This window comes from Kryptolebias marmoratus, linkage group LG24 (assembly GCF_001649575.2).
Source record: "Kryptolebias marmoratus isolate JLee-2015 linkage group LG24, ASM164957v2, whole genome shotgun sequence".
Taxonomy (NCBI): Eukaryota; Metazoa; Chordata; class Actinopteri; order Cyprinodontiformes; family Rivulidae; genus Kryptolebias; species Kryptolebias marmoratus.
The window spans coordinates 19154449-19175158 of record NC_051453.1 but is presented as its reverse complement, the minus strand read 5'-3'; the positions used below and the strand labels follow the sequence as shown (position 1 = coordinate 19175158).

At 38.0% G+C, this 20710-nt stretch overlaps 1 protein-coding gene across 6 annotated transcripts in view; it reads right to left on the bottom strand.

Moving 5' to 3' along the window:
* The window catches only part of lpp (LIM domain containing preferred translocation partner in lipoma), a 193850-nt gene that overhangs the window by 107966 nt on the left and 65174 nt on the right, over positions 1-20710 (bottom strand). For all 6 annotated transcript variants that reach the window (XM_017423523.3, XM_017423525.3, XM_017423524.3 and 3 more), the window contains 2 exons: positions 7788-7891; positions 1657-1779 (listed from right to left, as the gene is read on the bottom strand). In XM_017423523.3, the coding sequence (XP_017279012.1) occupies positions 1657-1779; positions 7788-7891 (227 nt within the window). The remainder of the gene's footprint in view (positions 1-1656; positions 1780-7787; positions 7892-20710) is intronic.

The following is a 20710-nucleotide window of genomic DNA, read 5'->3' as shown; positions in this document are numbered from 1 at the left end:
AAAGTTTCATTAAAGTCTGTCGAGTCGTTCATTAGATTGTTTGCTAATAAACACTGTTGACTTCAACAGATATAGTTCAAGTTTTAAACAAAATCTTTCATAAATTATTACTTTCATAAATTATTATTTGTTGGGAATGCCTCTCAGCTACTGCCACACCACAATTTAGCTCAATACCTGTAAAGCTGAAGTTATAGTCGTTCCTGTGTTAGCTAAAATCAATCGGCTGTTGCGGCCATCTTGAATTGGGTTGATTCCTAAAGTTATTCAGTTGTAGATGGGCATCTAATGATTACTAATTATAGTTTCACTACAATCACTTGTGGTGGTTTATGGGATAGTTGCTAACAAATGGACAAAGATAACTCCAATACTTGCAAAGTTTTAAAGAAGATCTCACAAAATCCCTTAGAGCTTGGATTATGTGTTGCAGACAACGCCCAGCTACTATGACACCAAATTGTGGCTCAATATCTGTAAAACTGACTTGAGTTATAGCCATTTATACGTTTGTTAAGCTGTAGGGACCATGTTAAGTCAGGCTGACTCCAAAAATTTAATCAGCTGCAGATGTACTTCCACAGATTACTTTCTGTGAGTTTTGTTAAAATCTGTAACGTGGTTCAAAAAATCTTTTGGTAACAAACGCACACACACACAAAGACACCTGCAAAACCATGATTGCATACTTTTTTGCCTTTCAGCAATGGGCGATGCCCAAAATAAAGTTTTTATCCTGAATGAAAAAGATTACATAACAGTTGTTATGCAAGTCTGAAACAAGATCAGTTTGTCAACACAGGCAGCAGGTAACTGAGCCTAATAAAAGCTGAAATAGTTTTTTGCACAGTCACAAACGGTGAGATAAAATATGCACGTGGGGAAACTCCCACTGGTTGTTTCTTTAACATGCTACAAGCGTGTGAAAAACACTACAATCAAAATGTTGTCCAACCAGCTCAACACACATTTGAAGGTATCATGCCTGCACAGCATTCAGATCTTAGACATGTGCAAAATACCTGAGTGTCAACGCATTCTCAAAAAACAAGAAACACTGTACCACCCTGTGCTTGTTCTTCGCTAGAAACCATCCAAGTAACAACTGACCTCCATGTTTGTGTGAACTTGTATGACTTGTAGCCGAGAAGTAAGAACCTTGTGTAACCTTATGTAAGGTTTTATCTATCCCTACAGAGAAAAAAAATGAAATAAAATAATTATTCATCTGGTCTTCACCAAAATGAACTAAGCAAAAGCCCCAAATCAACAAAATATGAACAAAATTCAGACTTAGTGTGTGAAAAGTTGTCCTGAAATGTATGGTTTAGAACTGAAAAAGGTGCATTTTTGGTTGTTTTTTTAACTAAGACTATATGCAACAAAGCAATCATTTTAAATAAATTCAAAGCATTAACTTCCTTAAGCCTGACTGGGCTGAGTGAGATCAGACATGAAGGTATCAGTTTCCTTCTCATTACTAGAAAGTAAAAAGAGACCTCTGCTATCAAATGAAAGCAGTGAAAGTAATGTTTAAGAATGTAAGGAGTCTAAAAAAACCAAAATATCAAAGATGGGATGCCTGTTTGGCTACTTGTCAGCACTGAATATAAAAGCACTTTGTTTTAGTGGAGGTGTAAAGTTTTGTTGATATACCTGTGTGCTCCGTGGCTTGTAGGGAGAGCTGCTCTCCAGGTCTGCCAAGATGCTGGTGAGGGAGTCGATCTCTGCATCCAGACTGGAGCGCCTCTCCTCCAGGGTCTTCTCAGGTCCTTTACCCTGTGACGACACATCCAGGAAAGGCGCTTTAGTGATATCCATACAGCTTCATGTTTTACACATCATGCAGTGAATTTTATTTCTTGTGGTCTCTGTGTCCTTTGTTTTTAAGAATGCTCTTTATTCTCATTTATAAGGGAAGGCTTTTCTCTAGCAGTCCTATTGAAAAGGTTTGATTGATGTAGTGCTGCTGAAATAGTGTCCGTTCAACGAGTTCTCCCATCTCTGAAGTCATCAGCTCTGTTAGGGTGAGCAATAAGTATTACTCTACCAGAACAACGTATCTTAGTGGTGGATCATGATTGTGTGATGTGGGATTGCTAAATAATCCATTTATTATTGGATTTTTTTTTTGTTAAGACAGTAACTGGAACAGGACCAAGTCTAAAACTAATTTTCTCAAGGGTACAAAAAGGTTCATTGTATCATACTGTATTGCATTGTGTCTTTTTGTATTGTATTGAACTGTACTGTATACTAGGTAGGTAGGTAGGTACATTTATTTATATAGCCCTTTTCAGCACAAGGCGACTCAAAGTGCTTTACAACACAAGAACAAAATTACAGACAAAGTTACAGAATTAAACAAAATGAAACACAAAAGCTAAACAAGATAAACTAAACTAAGTGTACAGTTTGAATAAGTAAACTAAAACATGAGAATGTTAAGCTAATGATACCGAGCTTTCTAAATGGTACCAGACCCTCTATACGGCCGACATAACAATTACTAACTAAGGTCTAAACATAACTAAACTAAGGTACTAACATTACCAAGGCCCGCTAAACAGCCAACATGAGAGATGCTAAGATAAACTAAACATGACTAAACTAAAATAAGGTACGAACTGTAATTAACAGTACCAAGGCCCTCTGAACAGCCAACGTAAGAATTTCTAATATATATAGATAATCTAAATAAGAAACAAAAGAAGGAAGAAAAAAATTTAATTAAATTAAAAAAAAAAAAAAAGGCAAGTGTGAGTAAGAGAATGTGTGTGTGTGTTTCCAGACATGGTAGAAGGCAGTGTAATGCATTGGTGTGTGTGTGTTTGCAGGAAAGTCCATGAATGTTCACAGGCAATACTATGATATTATACCAAATTGTATCCAAATGTACTATATCATACTGTATCGTACTATAGTGTATAGTATTGTTTTGTACAGTATTGTAACATAGTACATTTTATTGTATTGCACTCCATGTTTCATTCTGTATTGTATATTACTATATGGTATATTGTATTGCATCCTATTGTATCGGACCTTTCTTGGTTGTTCGCCAAGTTTGGCCAGATAAACATTTAGAAGAACCCATTTTAAACCTGATTTATTAGATTTTTTCAGAATTGATTGTCTGTGTTACACTTTGTTTCTTGATTCACAACAATATAAAGTTTAGTATAAAATAAAGGACCGATTTTAAAACTAGATTTCCCAGTTTTTGCTCCTGAGTTGAAGCAGGCGATGTAAATGAAAATGTGAATGTATTCTTTTAAAAAGGACAAGAAAAGCAAAACTCCAACTTTAACTGGAATTAATGCAGAAAATACAGACATTACAGCAGCCAACTCATTATATCGCTGCGGTAAGGTGTAGCATTTGTTGACTTTCTACATTTAGTAGTACCAAGCTAAACCATCTTCTCAAAAAAACACAAGGAGGATGGGTTGTTGGCTTGAGGGAGTTAAACAGCCTTTACAAGCTTCTCTCTAAATTTAATGTCAGAACTTCAACAATGAGTAACTCTGCCTCTGTGCTGCTCAAAGACATTCTCTCCTGTGACTTTCCGCACCTCTTAAACTTTGGATTACAGTTTTCTAAGTTCACATTTCACCTTGACCTCAGACAATCCTTTTGAAAGCCGCACATCAATAGCAGAGACTTCTCGAAGAGAGAAATGCAGTGAGAAACAGGAAGCGATGTATTGTTTGAAAGACAGCATTCAGGACACGGTGCACTATTCACCTCCTGCTCTTCCCCCCGCTTTCAGATTTACAGCGCCCCCCCCTCCCCCAAACTTCATCACGGTCTCATCAAGCAGGAATTTCAACTAAAACATCAAATATATAAGATTAACATTTGATACTTTCTACTTTATATTTTCTGTTACTTTGCGTTAACTCGGATTATGAGAGGAGGCTTGAAAGCGTCGGTAACAACGGCACACTGATTTATTCATCTACGCTACTCCGTTTTGCCTCAGAGAAAAATACTACCTCATCATATGAAAAAATATGAAACTATTTAAGCAAAAGAGACAAAAAACAGCTACAGAGAAATGCGGAAAACATTTAAATTGACGTGACCATTAGTGGCAGGGTTTTTCTACAGAATTCCCGGGAATTTCTCTATGAAATGACAGATGTATTTTTAGTCTTCTGAACTACGCGGCAACTGCAAGAAGACTTCTTGCAATTGCCTGCGGGGGCTTTTTGACTTGGTTGGATCAATGACTGCTTCTTATTCTAATGTTATGTGTTTGGATTACCTGTCACAATCTATTACAGGCAGGGCTTGCCTCCATTTGCAGCAGAGCAGCTCCTTAAAAACATCTAAGGCAATCGGGAGCGGGGGTAAACAACGCAACACACTAATGGCTTCTCTCGAATCAACAAAGGGTGGGGGGGCAGAAATAAAAACAGTCAAACTTGTTTAACAGTGAAAACGAGGATGATGAAAGGAAGTGTTGCAGTCTTTGTGGTGTGTAGGAATTTTCCACACCGAGCCTCATAACGTGGACAACAGCCAGGATGAGAGATTTGTCTTTCCCTCCCTGCAAAAGATTCAGCTTTTACATGTCATAATCCAGACATCTCTCTCTGCTTGGGTGATAAAGAGCACATTTCTGCCTTCTCCCGAGTTAAATACGTTTAATCTCCGCTTTACTCTTTCAGTATACAAAATTTCCTCACTGCAGCCAAGAGAAAAGACATTATGATTGATATCTGCCCTGTTTGCTCAGTAGTGGCAAACAATTTAAGAGCTGTGCTCTGGCAACGGGGCATATAATTAAGAGACCAGTGTTGCATTAATGAATTAACTTGCTGGCCAGAATCCTTTTATAGACAGAGAAATAAAAAACGATAAGGAAAAGATAAAAACACAGATGCATTTTAAAGTTAAAACCCTCATTTCAGAAAATTTAGGAGAGTACATTACAGGCAAATAATAACAATAAAAAAACATTTTATTCAGGAAACCTTATTTTGTTTATTAAACATTTATTTCTGCATTTGTTTTGTCCTGCAACGTATTACAAGATTATAGAGCTTTTACCTGTCTTTAATGTTGCCAAATCTTCTCAAAAGAATGAAAAACATTAAAGTAAATAAGTGATGAAATGAGCAAAACTGTCCACACACCAGTCAGCTTGGTCCGAACTCTTCTTCCTCAGTCCTGATGTTTTTTGTGAGTAACTATGTTTTTTTTAAGACCAAACTACAAAAATCAATACAAGCTCATTATTTTTATCCCTATTTCTTCTCATCATTAGCCTTTATTATTGTTTGCCTTCATTATTTGCCCCTAATTGCCTCTGTCCCAGATTTTTGGTAGTCCGCCACTATCGTTACTAGTCAAATGTACCTACGACTATAAAGATAAAAGATGCCCACTGTCAACAAAATCTTTATCTGACATTTATCAGAGTATTAGCCTGTTAACAGCATATAAATAGGAACAATTACATGATGTTTATTATACAACATTTGAGTGATTTTCTTTGGAAGGACACTTGTAATTACTACTACAAAAAAAGAAAAATCTGCAGTTTTTATCCTCCCACCTCTTTTCTCAATAACTGACTCTCAGGAGAAATTTGAAAAAAAAAAATTGCGAAGCAATTCATCAAAGAATAAAATCCCTTTCTACCAACATCCTGCTGAAAAACACACCACACAATGTTTCCAAATGAATCATTATTCAGTGGATTATACTGAGATATAATTCACGGAGAAAAAAAAAGGAGAAATGTTTTTATCAAAGCTGGGAAACTGATGAACATTTCTTTAAAAAGGAAAATACAAAAGAAAGCACCTGAAATAAACATTCTTAGAAAAGCAGTGGCTTGAATCATCTCCATAATACTTAAATACAAAAAATCTGTTGTCTTTGTCCTCTTTCCAGTTAAATATGGGTTTGAATGTTCTCAGTTGTTTCACAACTGCGCTCTGCTTTAACAGCATCCAAACTATTTTTTTTATTTAAATAATAAAAATAAAAAAATAGGGTAGTAAAGTAACCTCATGTTACCTTACAGTTCAAAGTCTCATATTTGTTGAACAGATGTTAAACTGACTAAGAAGAAAGAAAACAAGTCTCAGATCATTAATCGTTATCGATCAGCACTTGGAGAGAGTGAGGAATTGAAAATGGCAGGTGTGTAATAAAAACACAGTCGACTTGATAAAAATCAAAGGGCTTTAGAGGAGCTTTGAGGATTTGCTGAAACGTTCATATAGATTTCTAGTAAGGGAAGTAAATTTTGTTGAGATCTCCCTGCATTCCAAACTGCTCATGTGTCTCTGAGCGCTGCCAACTTTAAATGCATTACAGCGCAGCAGCTCTGTCGGCTGGCTCAACCCTGAATTCCTCCGGTAAAACAAAACCAGGAGATGAAGAAGTGGCCTTCTGCGGCGCATCGTTGAATAACTATCACAGCCAAAGAGCCTGTAGTTTACATTAGGGTAAATTTATTTCATGAAAGAACTAGCAGTCCTTATAGGAAAGCATATCACAAGCCACCTGGACCGATGAGAGGGGACAGAGTTGGAGCTGTTTAGGGCAAACTCTGTAAATGCATTACGCATGATCTCATGTAATATTGAGACATTTTGCATGAAGTCTATGTTGAGGATGACTCTCCGCTACTACCACATCAAAATATAGCTCAATATCTCAAAATCTAACTAAATTATTGGCATTTTTCTGCTTGACAAAGTTGATTAGCTGTGACAGCCGTCCTGAGTTGGGTTAACTCTGAAAGTTAATGAGTTGTAGTTGTACATCCCATGATTACTTTCTGAGAGTTTCACTAAAATATGCCCAGTGGTTTTTGAGATATTTCGCTAACAGGCAAACATGGCTGGTGCCAACAGTAAATGCCAAAGTTTTAAGCAAACAAATGGCACAATGTGTAGCACTCATTGTTTGCATTGTCTGCGTTGTGATGACTCAGCTATGACCACACCAATTTTTATCTCAATATCTCTAAGTTTGGCTGGGTTATAGCAAGCTTTGTGTTTGCTAAGGTTGTTCAGCTTTGGCGGCCATCTTGATTTGGGTTGACTCCAAAAGTTAATCAGTTGTAGATGTACATCCAGTGATTATTTTCTGAGCGTTTCATAAAAATCCATTTAGTTGTTCATGAGATATCTTGCTAACAGACAGACAAATGAACAAACACACACAGAGCAAAGGGTAAAATCTTTACTGCCTTTGGTATCTGGTGATAAAGATAGTGTGGGTTTAAACATGTTGCATATCTTATTTAAAGTGTGCAAAACTCCATCTTTAGATTCACAAAAGCCACTTATTTAGGACAGAAAAGTGGTCGGAGCCAAAGAGGAGCAGGTTTTTTTTTTTCTTCCTGCTTGGGACAAAAGAATGTGAAGCACTTGGAAGATTTCTCAGCAGAGGTCAAGTGCTGGGAGAGTCAGTGAGAGCGCTGAGGCCACATGTCCCAGGGGGCCGAATGCCTGTGGGTGTTATGATGAGCGAGGCAAAGATAAATGACTGAGCTCCACCAATAGGTGTCAGCCTTCCATCCACCCTGCATCAGAGCTCTGAGAGGTGATACAGAATGTGTGTGTGTGTGTGTGTGTGTGTGGCTGTGCGTGGCTCTGGGCAGCATCTGGGTCCGGACACCTCTGCAGCTGACCACAGTTCAAACGGATGGACAGTCCTGCTGGACTCCAAACACGAGCTCGGAGCCGTGCTCGGGGCAGCCGACTCTTTCAGAGTTACTGGCAGACAGGAAAATTGAATACAGCAGCAGCTCCTCTCACCTGATATCCGTACGAGTTGTCCAGCGGCGGTGGCAGGAAGGAAGCAGGCGGTGATGGGAAACCAGTTGACTCTTCGGCAGGTGGCGGAGGGGGAGGGTAGTCCGCTGGGATGAGAAACACACACACACACACACACACACACCACAAAAAACAGCTTAATAAATACTTCCCCTTTTTTCTACAGCCAAACTGTCACAATTGGAACAGAACATGCTCTGCACTGCTGAATAAACAATCAATAGAAGAGATACTTCTTTATATTTGCAACAACTACTGGCGCAGGTGCACAAAACAAAAAAAAATCTAAGGACAAAGATGACCACGTAACTCCTACAGATCCCAAAATGATCTACACAGTCACAGTTAACAGACAAAGGAAGTTTGTTGTGGAGAGAGTATGAAAAATCCTGCAGGGTGAAAAGTTTAACAGCCTATTCATCACAACCAGAAAGAACTGGTTCCAAAAAAAAAAAAAAAAAAAAAAAAAGTAACTTCAATATCATAAAAACACAATAAATCATTAAAGGCCTAGTGTTCCTTGAAGGAATGTATGTCGCCCGCCAACTTTCATGCCAGAGCTCGACATTAGGATCATCTTATGTTGAGGAATGACTGAGTTGTAGCCGATTTGGTCAAACCTTGAAAATATTGTTATGAACAATCTCAGACAGTATCATGAGATGTCCCGCTATCATGTAAAATTGTAGATCAATATCCACAAATGTGCCTGAGTTATCATCATTTTTTTTTGTTGGTTAATGTCAATTAGCTTTGGCAGCCGTCTTGAACTGGACTGGCTCCAAAAGTTAATCAGTTGTAGATGTGCATCCAATAATTACCTTCTGCAAGTTCCATTAAAATTTGGCCAGTGGTTCATGAGACATTTTAATAACAGACAGACAAAAACATTATCACTCCACCTTCACCTTTCGGCGGGAGGCGATAAGACTCATGTTCCTGATTACTTAGCTTGAAACATGTGGCGCTTTATTGAATTTATTTCTACGCTAAAATGCACCATCATCTCTGCAAAGCACTGAGAAATCACCATTAGCGGCTCAATTAATTGATTCATCTTAATGTGCGAGAACAGTTATCTGTCTCGAGCTGTAAAATCAAATCAGACGTTTTCAAAGAGGTCATGCAGTTATTAGACAGAGGAGGAGAGTGGAAGAGACAAAGCAGCACAGCCTCGTTATCCCACGTCAATGGACTGACACACATAATTGTAGCAATTTGGTTAACTAAGAAGTACTAATCTGGAATAAGCAAGAGTGTTCCCCCCCCCCCCTCCTTGTGAGATTGAAAATGTAAATGTCGTGTTCCAAATGGGGAGACTAGGTGTTTGCTCTGCCAGAGGAAGAGAAACAAGCCAAATGTGTAGTTCTGAAGTCCCGCACTAATCCAAGGATTGCATCCTGCCACATGTTTCAGACAGGATAAGGAGTTTGGTGCCAAATTAAATTCTGATTCGGCTCCTCTTGGCGCAGGACTTAGACGGAATCATTTGACCGTGTACTTCTAAGTACCAAACCAGACATGAGCTTTGCAAATTAAAGGCTTTTTATGGGACGGAATGGGAATTTGTTCCAACGCGAAGGCTTTGATGAGTCCTGCTCAGAAATTCCGTTTGCTTTCCGTGGCTTTTTATCTGTTTTCATTAGAAACTAATTGATGTCATCAGTGTAGTTTATCCTAGGCGGATGATCAAATTAATTAAGCGCGAGTTGTCAACTGCCTCGGCGAGACACGGTGCGCTTCCGAACCGGACACGTCTTTAGCAACAGTGCAGCGGAAAAAACGTGAGCCCTGCATTAAAAGTTCCATGTAAATATAAATATATATATATATATATATATATATATATATATATATATTGACCTTGTGACCTCCAGCAAACTCTGGAGCAGAACAGCTCCTTTGAGGAGAAAACAGGAAACTTGGTCCCTGATAACAAGGCTTGTCCCAATACCAACCTACTGCCCTCCTCCCCCTCCTGCACACATCCTTTCCACCAGAACATAAGTCACATGTAAGTTATGGCTTACACAGAATTAAAAAGTTTCATGTACATCTCTCTCAGACATCATTTCATGGAAACACAAGAGTTGTAAGTGTTTCAGAGCTGCATGTTTCATTGAAAAGGTCTTAGGGATTTACATGTGGAACAGTGGAGAACCAGAATCAGAACTGAAATCGGGGTCTTTAGCTGAAAGGTTCTTTCCGGGTTTTTCCACCTCCTTTTCCCTGGCGCTCCATATCGTGCTAGGTATTTAGGACTAAAATGTGCTCATTGCTGGTGGCATGTGTATTCCCTGCAGTCTTTTAAAGCATAACCATTTTCTCTCAAATGACTGCACTCAACCTTGAAGCTGTTTGTTGGCAATTCAGGGTCAGCAGAGAAACAGTGCCTTAATAGAAGCCTTGCGTTTCGAATCAAGCAGCATGAAATGTTCTGGCCCATTTCCATAATTATACATTCTATAAAAGGCATCGCTTGACTTCAAAACAGGGCTGAGTGATATTGTTTCAGGACTGACACCGCAACAAATGCAAACATGTGATGTCAAGTAAGGCAGATTAACTCAGTCACAATATTTTACAGCTTTCTGCTGAAAACAATAAAATAACTTGAAGGAAACTGTTCAATTTGATTCAATTTAGTAAAAAACTATGTTGAAACAACAAACCTAACAGCCTGAAAGGATGAGTCAATTTGATCAATTTGTTCATCGAATGCATGTAGTCTGAAAGTCCTAAACTTTCTCCCCAAAATCTAGCAGAGAAAGACGGCAGCGCTGGAGCAGAGAACCGTCTCTGCTGAGGAAGAGGAAGTCATGATGACAGTCGTTCTGTAGGAAACAAAGATGAGCTGCTTCTGTTTGGTGTGCTCAAACCAACTGCTTGGCATCAAAAAGGACACGAGAAGCTGGCCTATTTTATGTGCCTGTTAGCTTTGAGGTTGAGTTTAAAGACTTTTCAGTAAACAACTCACTATGTCACCACCAATCCAACTCAGAGGAGACAAATTTAAACTTTTTCCATCTTCATCGAACCTCAGCTTTATTATTTGTACCTTGGAAGTAAAAGCACAAATCTTTTTGTTAATAACTTATCATCAGATGTTACATATTTGACTACAATAAGGTGTGCCAAGTGCTAGTCTGATGTAGACTTTCGAGCTAAGACATTTTGAAGTGCTCTTCTGTGGAAAAGGCATTGAACAAGTGATCTCTTACCTGTTGTAAATAACTTGTAGAACATCCTCAGTTTAGAAAAATAAAGTTTACTCTGTCAGTTGTGTTGGATGTGAACTCTTTCTCCAAACTAAGGCTAACTTGACTTGTAAAAAATAAGATATGCATCTGCTTTAAAGTTGCTGTAACCTTTAAAAACATCCCAAACATCCTCCTGATCGTCCTTTCATAATGCATGCTCTTCAAATCGATTAATTCAACTTGGTCATTAAAAGTGTAGTTAATATCTCACCGTGACCCTTTTCTATTTGACGCACTCATTAAATATTTGAAAATGGTTGATTTAAAACTGAAAATTTGGTATATAGGAACTTTGAGGGGTTTATTTTGTCTTGAGTCGGTGTTTTTTACCACACGGTGTTATAGACATGTATTCAGAAACAGAACTTGAGGTTAGAACATAAACCCAAAAGGTTATTTGAGTGTTCATTTGGATTCATGGTAAAGCATTCAATGTTTTAAATATTGCAAAACAGAGGAAACAATCAGACAGTGCTATTTGCAGAATAAACAGAAATTCCTCTTCCTGGATGTAAGTTGTGTTTTTTCTCTGTTTCACCACTTCTCCTTTACAAGACAAAACTTTAATGCTGTCTTTATCCTCATCAAAATAGAACATTTTTTTCTGCTGGGAAGTCGTGATATAATATCAGAAGTTCTGTTTTTTTTTTCCAAACTTGAAATAATCTTGTGTCTTAAACAGTAGACCCACAAGTCTCAAACTGTGGTACAAATACCACTGATGGTACTCAAGACTCCTCCAGCGGTACTCAGAAAAACTATAAGTTAAATAAGCTAAATATATGTCATAAGCTGGTGCAAGTCAATCAAGATCCCATTTTCTTTGATTAGCCCAAAAGTTCAAATGTGAACATTGTTAAAGTGACTAAGTTTATGTGGCAACTGAAGTGTCCTTAGGTTTGTTGCTGGAATTTTGGCACACATCCTCGGTAATGGACCTCCTGTTCATTTGGTGTGTTTGCCATTATGCCATTATCACCAGACACCATCACCCAAGGAAGGTCCAGCAAAGGATCATCAGTCCTCTTCAATCAATTTGGTTTGCTGAAGGGTTAAGTTTAGGATAAAGAAGTGGTTTGGGTTTTTCAGTTAGGGTGAGGCATTCAAGTAAATTGGTCATATGTGAAGATTAGCTTGTACTACTGGTTTTTAATGTTTGTTATAATGGTAGTATTTAAAGAGCTTAGGATTTTCTAAGGAGTTACTTATTAAGAAAAGGTTATGAACCACTGCTGTAGACTCTCTGCCACTGCATGTCTGTGCGTTTACACCTATATCACTTTGTTTCAGTTCCTCCAGGAGCCCATCATTTCTCCTCACATACATCAGTCGCCCTATTTACCAAAAAACACCTCCAAGCTCAAGGCACCCCCATTAGAAATCAACCCCACAAAACCTTCCTCCTGTTTACGTCACTCAATATTTCTACTCTATTTGTGATCAATTTAAAGAAATAAAATCAACACTGCTTTAAGGAGGCGAGCAGTCATGTTCTGCAGGTCTGTGCCGCACTAATGGTGTGTTTTTTTAAGCGGCGTGCAGCAGGCAGAGTGAGAACAGCTCCTGTGCTGTGAATGAAGCTGACTCCATTTGTGACAATTGGGAGATGAAAGCTCCAAGTGAGCACTAATGAGAGAAGCAGCAGGAACACCTACTTAATACGACAACTTCCCCTCCCTTTATTGAGCAATTACTTTTAAGTAGCTGCGTTGTGAACAAGGAATCCTAATCATTGATTAAAGTTATTTGAGAGACCATAAGAGGTATAATTAGTTATAGCGTACATCAGTATTGTTGAGGAGAAGATAAGAGGGTAGAAATGAATCCAGCTGTGACACTGCCACTTATATTAAACTTTGTTTTTCACATTAGTTTAATGTTTATTAAGACTTTAGTTACCATATATGGCTAATATGGGTAATGACTGGTAATTATGACTGTTTCCTTTTTGAATTACAGTGTAAATGTTTTGTTGCGCAAAAATAATTAAACTGAAATAAAAAGCCTTACTGTAGAGTGGAATTTTATTTATTTATTTTTTTTTCAGGCTGCAGACAAGTCTTTTCTGAAGTAGTTCTGCTTAGTGTTGAGGATTAGTAAACTGTGGGGGAGGAAGATTGAACACTGAAGGTTGAACATATGTTTACAGATTTACATATGTACAATATTATCAGAGTTATGTGTGTGTAAGCACCAACCATCTGGCATGTAAGGACTTAGGACAAAGCCTGGGACAGAGCGGGACCGTCTTTCACACGATGTGTTCGATAGTTACCAGAAAGAGAGTTTGCAACAAAACAAGTGCAAACTAAAGAAACCTAAAATACAGGGAGAGTGTGTTTTTGGCAGTACAGAGGGTAAATTATATTCTACAATCTGAGCTTGATTTATGGTTGAAAGTTGGAGTCTCTGGTATCTGTAAGCCTCTAAATGGTGCAAGGAGCCAATATATGGGAGAGGAAGTCAGACAGTGTTAGCCAACATGTGGAATTAAAATGCAGAATAAACTGTTTAAGAATCTTAAGAGCTTCAATGGACAAAAACTGATTTTTTTGGTTGATGAAAACTTTTTTTTTTAATCCAAGATAAATAGTTTTAACTGGTAAATTGTGAGTTTCTGGAATTCAACTTCTTTTAGGGTCACTGAATCCAAATGTATATCTCTGTCCACTTAAGCATACTCGTCTTTAGGCCCCCTTCACACTGGATGATGACTCTGCTACTTCTTCCACAACCTATCTGAACATGGCTGGATCACAGAAAATCTTGAAAACGTCCTTCAGTGTGAAGGCAGACCTGACACTGTCATGATCTTAGTACTGAACAAAAAAGTTTTCCATGACTGCGAGACACTCTCTAGGCTCTAAACGCCTAGAGACATAAGAACCATAGTGCAAAACTGCACAAACTTAAATCTATTCTATTTTCCAAGCACTTTGGATCGCCTTGCTGCTGAAAAGTGCTATATAAATAAATTTCACTTCACTTCACTTAAAAGAACCCTTGATAGAAACAAAGAATGTTAGGAAATCTGCAGTTCCGTCCACAAACCTAGACAAACTGAAGTCCTTGGTGTTAGTCCACATTTAATCTCCAAACCCTCAGTCCAAATGAGCTGTGGCAGGGGTTGAGAGCACATTGTTTGACATAATTATAGACTTGTTTGGTTCCATCTTCCGCTGCAGAAGAGCAGCTGAGCCCAGCTCTTAATTAGCATGATACGTATGGAAGAGTGATTTATGGCATTATTTGGTTTACAGATGCAAAGGAGGGATCTAAAGTCTTCTGATATATACTTGTTTTAGTTCTAAAGACAGAGTGAAACTAGCTCTTTGCTACTCTACAGAGAAATCCCACGAGAAAAGAAACTGAAATCAGACAGGTTATCTTTTTACATCAAAGTTAAGAAACCAATATTGAGAAATGAAGAATGGTTTAAAGCTACTGTTAGCCTTAGTGCTTCAAACAGTAACTTGGTTGAACAGATAGTTAATTCTGTGGTTAGTGAGGTTTTCTAATGAGTAAAAGTGTTACTCATCAAAGGTAAAGAGGCGAGCTTTGCTAAGTTTTCTTATAAACAATACTGAAAGAGAGTAAATTAAGCCAGTCAAATGTCACAGCAGACACTGCTGTGTAAACTTGGCCAGTTTCAGAACATGACACTTTTCCAGGCAGCCTCTGCATAACGGAAATCTGCTTTAAAACCTACAGCAGAACCAGTTGATCTCTGCTTCAACCAGCAGTGAGGAAGTAGCTATGACTTTCTAATTTATTAAAGAGAGGGTATGGTGGTATGTCATAAGGAGGGTATCCCCATAAAAACAAGCAGGGTTCAAGACTGAACAGACATTACATAATTACTATGTAATAAAAGTTGAATTTATGCATTTATGTTGTCTCGATGAAGACTTTGAGGATTCTTTAAAGGGCTTCACAATTCTTCTAATGAATTTTTCTCTTTTTTTGGTCTTTAATTTAAAAGTTGATGTAGGATTTGTTGATTTCATGCATTTGTTGGTGAGGAACAGCACCACACACTTTGTGGTCTTGGCTTTTCCTCTGCCCCAAAACAAATCAATGCAAATTTTAGATAATTTGAATCAAATTTCCTCGCTCCTTTGCACCATTTCTTACTAGCAGGCCCCACTGAAACCCCACTGTTGGTGCTTAAGCATCCACAAGCACAGAGGTAAACTATGAAACTAACAACAGTTTCCTCAGGGGTTTTTAAATTATTCTCCATTGTATTTTTGTCTCAAGTAGTTTCCATTGGGAGTCAAAATCATGATTTACTTGAACCACTTATCTTTTTGATTATCTTTGCTTTTTAGCTTTCTATCAAAGTTCAGCTTATGTTGGGTAATTAGTTTGTTACTTAAATTATAAATTGGCTTTATCAAAATTTCTTTTGAGCACTACCAGAGGTACTTGTATTACAGTTTGAGAACCATGCAACTGTAATTTGACTAATTTGTCTACTAAGCAAGCAAATACTGCAATGGATGTCTATACTTTGTGTCCTGTCATTGAGTTAGCCACAAATGCTGTCAGTCAGAAAAAAGATATTCATATAGAAAAAATGACTCCTTTGGAAACGTGTTTACTGGGCATGGAGAAAAGCTAAACTAATTTCATGGGTTATTGAGTCAATTCATCGATACTTTTAAAACTTAAGTACCAGCATCGGTATCAATCTCTAAAATTAAGCTAGCCTGCATGCTTTATTAGCAGTCCATGAAAGCAAAATGAAGAACAAAATTTCCCAAATGTAAGTTCAGTTTTTTGACTTCTTTCTCAGCATCGGAACTTCCTTTTATTGTACAAACAAAAATGTTTAAAAAAAAAGCAAACAGGATGTGGAGAAGAAATATTTTCACAATACTACAAATTTAGGCACTGGTGGGGAGATTTTGAGAAGTGAATTATTACATTTTGGCTATTTTAGATACAAAACTAATGTTACACAATAAGAGCCAAGGAATACATGTTTAATAAAAACGTGACAAAGAAAGAGGATGGAAAACATTTACGTAGCAACTGAGCATCATAAGAATCACTTTAAGAGTTTGCAAACGCTGCAGAGTGAATACTAGAAGTTGAGGTATAGCATGTTGTGTTCAAGTTAGATAAAAGTTGCCTTTGCATGAGCCGAGAGCACAAGCCTGTGGTATCTATAGGGACACTGATACACTCTGCGGTGGATTTCCTGTAAAATCTCCTGGTGACACCCATGAGGGACTCTGACTTAACAACCGGTAGTCAGTTTGCCTCTGGCCAGTCATGCAGGGAGGAATAAAAACAGCTTATGCACATGTTTGAGACTTTTTAAACAGCTCCGAGCAAACAATTAGCAGGTTTTAACACCAAGTTTTTACAAAAGTAACTTTGTTTTTCTTTTAAATTCTAAAAGCAGCACTTCTCGGATGTTTAACTTTAGCTATGATTGGCTCAAAAACTTTCTGCGCTTCATAATCAGCAAACACACATTATGAAACCACACAGTGACTTACATATTAGTCTTTGATGAAAACAAAAGGGTTTCAAGCTTTTTTAAAAGGCTCACATTAGTAAGTTACAGATTTTAATTGCCAAATATACTATGAATAAAGCTTCTAAAACAGTGACTCATTTTAGTTGAATGTTTATCACTTTTTTGTTTCACAATATACATGTTTACATTTATTTCATTTTTGATAACCTTGTTTACCACCTAACTAAAACCATTCTAAACAAATGTTTAACGCTGATTTTTAAAAAGTTAAGAAACGGCTGAAAATATTTATCAGTGTGTTGTGAACTGAATAGGCAAGCAACACCTGAACTCTTCACTAGCCCTAAAGTTTCAAGACTGAGCAGAAAGTGAATTTGTCGTCTGTTTTCAGAATCTGACTTTTACCCTTGACATCGTGTTTATCACTCAGCATGGTTTATACCAACATACAAAACTTTCTATTAACATGTATGATCTGTTCAGGCAGCTGCAGCGAATTCCACTCACACTGGTACATTTTTACGAGTTAAAAAAAAAAAAGGTATGTAAAGGAAGAGACTTACTCCAGTTGTCAAACTGGGATGTAAAGACTCCTCGTTTCAAAACTAAAGCCCCATTCACACTGGATGATGATCCTGCTGTTCTCTACGACCTATAAGGCCTATTAGAATGTGTATGTTAAATTCAGAAAACATCACTAAATATAAAGGCAATCATGCGCTGCTACTCGTAGCCAGATACACTTATTTTTCTGCATTCCAAAACAATCTGTACCCTCACCACGCTCTATATGTCAGCAGTAAATTCCCACGATGTACTACCGCATACGGCCATGATTGCTTTGCGCCCCAGGCCCTGCCTTCCACAAGACTCAGACCATGTCAGGATGCAACAAATAGCTAGAGAAGATGCTAACTATAATACCAGCTGAATCATGCCTGAACGAGGTTGTTTTCATGGCCTTGTCATTATCTGTAGAATTTTCTGGGTATATTGGAGGTTTTTGGGCTTCTAGTATCAGTTCCAGCATTGCTGTGGAGAAGTTAACACCATTCAACAGCATGAGAGGAGGGGGGTGAAGGGGTTTTATGTGTAGAACCTCAGCCTCATCCATCCTTCATCCAGCACAGCAGGCCTGAAGCACAAATGCTTTCTGCTCTGCGTCCAAAAATTAAGAACTGATGTGGGACGAGGTTGTAGCCTAGGCATGAGGTCAGTCCTGCTTCTAATTCACTACAATCAGGTCATGTCAGTACATGGGTCATAAATATGCTTCTACTGCACTCCACAGAGGACCTCATCATGATGCCACCACAATGAGAAACCTCTGCGACGTCACTATAGAAGTTTTCAACATGCTCCTGAAGACCTCACGAAGACCCTGCAAAGACCATCCTGGCTGTCTTTTTACACCGTATTGGGGGTGTCTTTCACTGTAAAAGGGGTTTGAGAAAATTAAGTCTTCAGGCCACAGATCATTTGCACCCAGCACAAAAAACAGAAAGACTAAACACTTTCAGAACATGACATTTCATCCATTCAAACTGTTGCCATTTTGTAATAAAACTAATGAGTTATAGAGAGAAGGGTTTTATTGCAGTCATGAGAAATTTTATTGTTTTTTTTATTTAAGCAAACAATTAAAATTATTTTAAAAATCCTGATTTTGGGGTTCAGATGTCACAAAAGAACTGGAGCACAAAGCTGCTCTACATAGGAAAAAAAACCCTGACCCTTCTCTAATGCTTTCACCATATACAGTAGAATGAATTTAACCCCTAATATCTGATGCTTTGTAAGGATTTTTGGAAAAGGGTCACTGTCTGAGACTTGACTTTCTCCTGCTGGGTTTTAACAAGAACAGCGAACCTGTTCTGAGCAAGGAAAAAAAAATATCAGAGGACAAACCTTGCTCACTGGGAGCCACCCTGCCTGCACAGTCGTCTTTGTCCACACAATAAACACCTTGTCAGACTGCTCATTCCAGCTCTGATCCTGACCTCTGTTAGACAAAAGAACCAACAAGGCGCTGTGCCAAATTGACTTGTACTTAATTTTTATGCTAATCCTCAATTTTATCAGACAGCTCCCCCCCGTACACTCCCATTTGACATAAAAGAACTAAAAAATAAGGAGACCCAGATTATCTGCTCATAAAGACGTCTTATCCTTTGACAAGTAGAGACGTCTGTATATGGCTTTACTGCTTATATCACCATGTTCAAAAAGCTGATAATGTAAATGATTACTAAACCTCCATGTTTTATTGGAAAATAAGATACTAGTTACAGAGGAGGCTGGACCTTATATACAATTATATATAAGCAGTAATTTAATCTTCTGTAATTACAGTAAACCCTGAAACTTAACGGCACACAATCTGGTCTCAGGCCCTTTAATAATAAACTACTGTAACTTTAACATTTCTTAGACTAAAACATTTAGAGATCAAAGTACAATAGAGTAGTTATCTGCAATTTCATTCTCACTCCAAACTACACTGTTTCTTTAATCCTCCTAAAACCCACACAATGACTAATGGTGGAAAAGAAATGGGAATGGGTCTGGATAACAAGGCAAATCATCCTATTATTGTACTTTACAAAAAGAAGTGGTAAAAATGCTCAATGCAAAAATCAAGAGAAATAACAAGGACTTTATTGTTTTAAAGATAAGGATCTTTTTTATATACTTTTACATCAATGTTGCTTTTTTTTTAAACAATGGTTTCAGTAATAGCCATTTAGTGTTAGTGGTGCAGTCAACCACTAGTGTCTTGAACTGGGATGGATGTGTGGAAGAAATGAGAGCCATGCTTGCCAGTCGGAAGGTTGGCGTTTCAATTCTGGCTTGAAATCTCATGTCAAAGTGCCTTTGGACATATGACAGAGAGTTTAACATTACATAGCCTGCAAGAGACTTTACAGACTAAGTGCTGCATAAATCTGTGACTGAGTGATTGTGGTGTATCATGTAATTGTGCTTTGAAAACTGGCCAAGATTAGAAAAACAATATAAAAATGTAGCCCATTTAGCATTCACTTCAATTTAACAGCATTGAAATTGTGTCCAGCAGAACTTTTAAAACCCCAGCAGACTTCACTAGAAAACACATTAGACAAAACCAGGATTTCTTTGTGTTAGCTGGCTTGATAAAACCTGACACCCAGAGCGTTTATGAGTCGCACTTTCAAGGTTGTGTGAGCATTTCGAAATGTTGTCTTCTCCAGTGAAAGATTTGTTGTATCTACCAGTGCCCAGGCTAAGGTGTCACAGAGCTTCTTAGTATATTAATAGAACTAAAACTTTATATATTTTCCTCAAAAAGATAGATCAAGAATATGGGTACACAATATTAGGAAAATATGCAGTTAAAAACTTGTTGAATATTGTAAAAACAATATCAGGTGCGATAAACCAACGTGCTTTTTTATCACAATGCTCACCCCACTCCCCATGGGTATTTAGTGGAGTGTGGTGTATCTGACTGCCGAATATATAAACATAGCACAAAAAGTAAGAAAATTTGTGTTTGGTTGATTATTGCTTTGTTGTAACAACACTTTTCGGAAATAAATCATTTACCATTGGAAAGCCTTTTTATTTCCCCTTTAAACTGTACCACATTTGGAAGGAAAATGTATTTGTGGGTTGTGCAGCAGAGTTCAGTATGTGGGCTGAGCCCAAGGAAAACTCGCCAAATCTTCCCTGTCAAACTGCTTATTCTCTTGACTCTTGTTCGGTGTTTATTGGATTGGATGATTGAAGTCTGAAGAAACAAGAAATACAGGCAATTTAACAATTTATTTAACAAACAGTGCCTCAGCGGCATGTGGAAGAACCATACACAGCCACAACAGCCTGGTACCTCCTCCTCATGCAGCTCACCAGCTTGATCACACACACTACTGTGGGATGCCATCCCTTTCTTTAACCAGCATCTATTACAAGAATTCAGTCCCAGACTATAGAAATATGAGATTGCCACTGGTAGCAGAATTTCATCTCGTGGGATGCCTACTTCACAGCCCGTCTCTTGGCCTTCAATTTGAAGATGGTACTAGGCCTCAGTCCAAAACAAATTCTCCAGCTTGCTTTTGTGGAACACCATCCTGAAGTTGCCCTTTGACACAGGCCCTATCCAGACCAGTCAA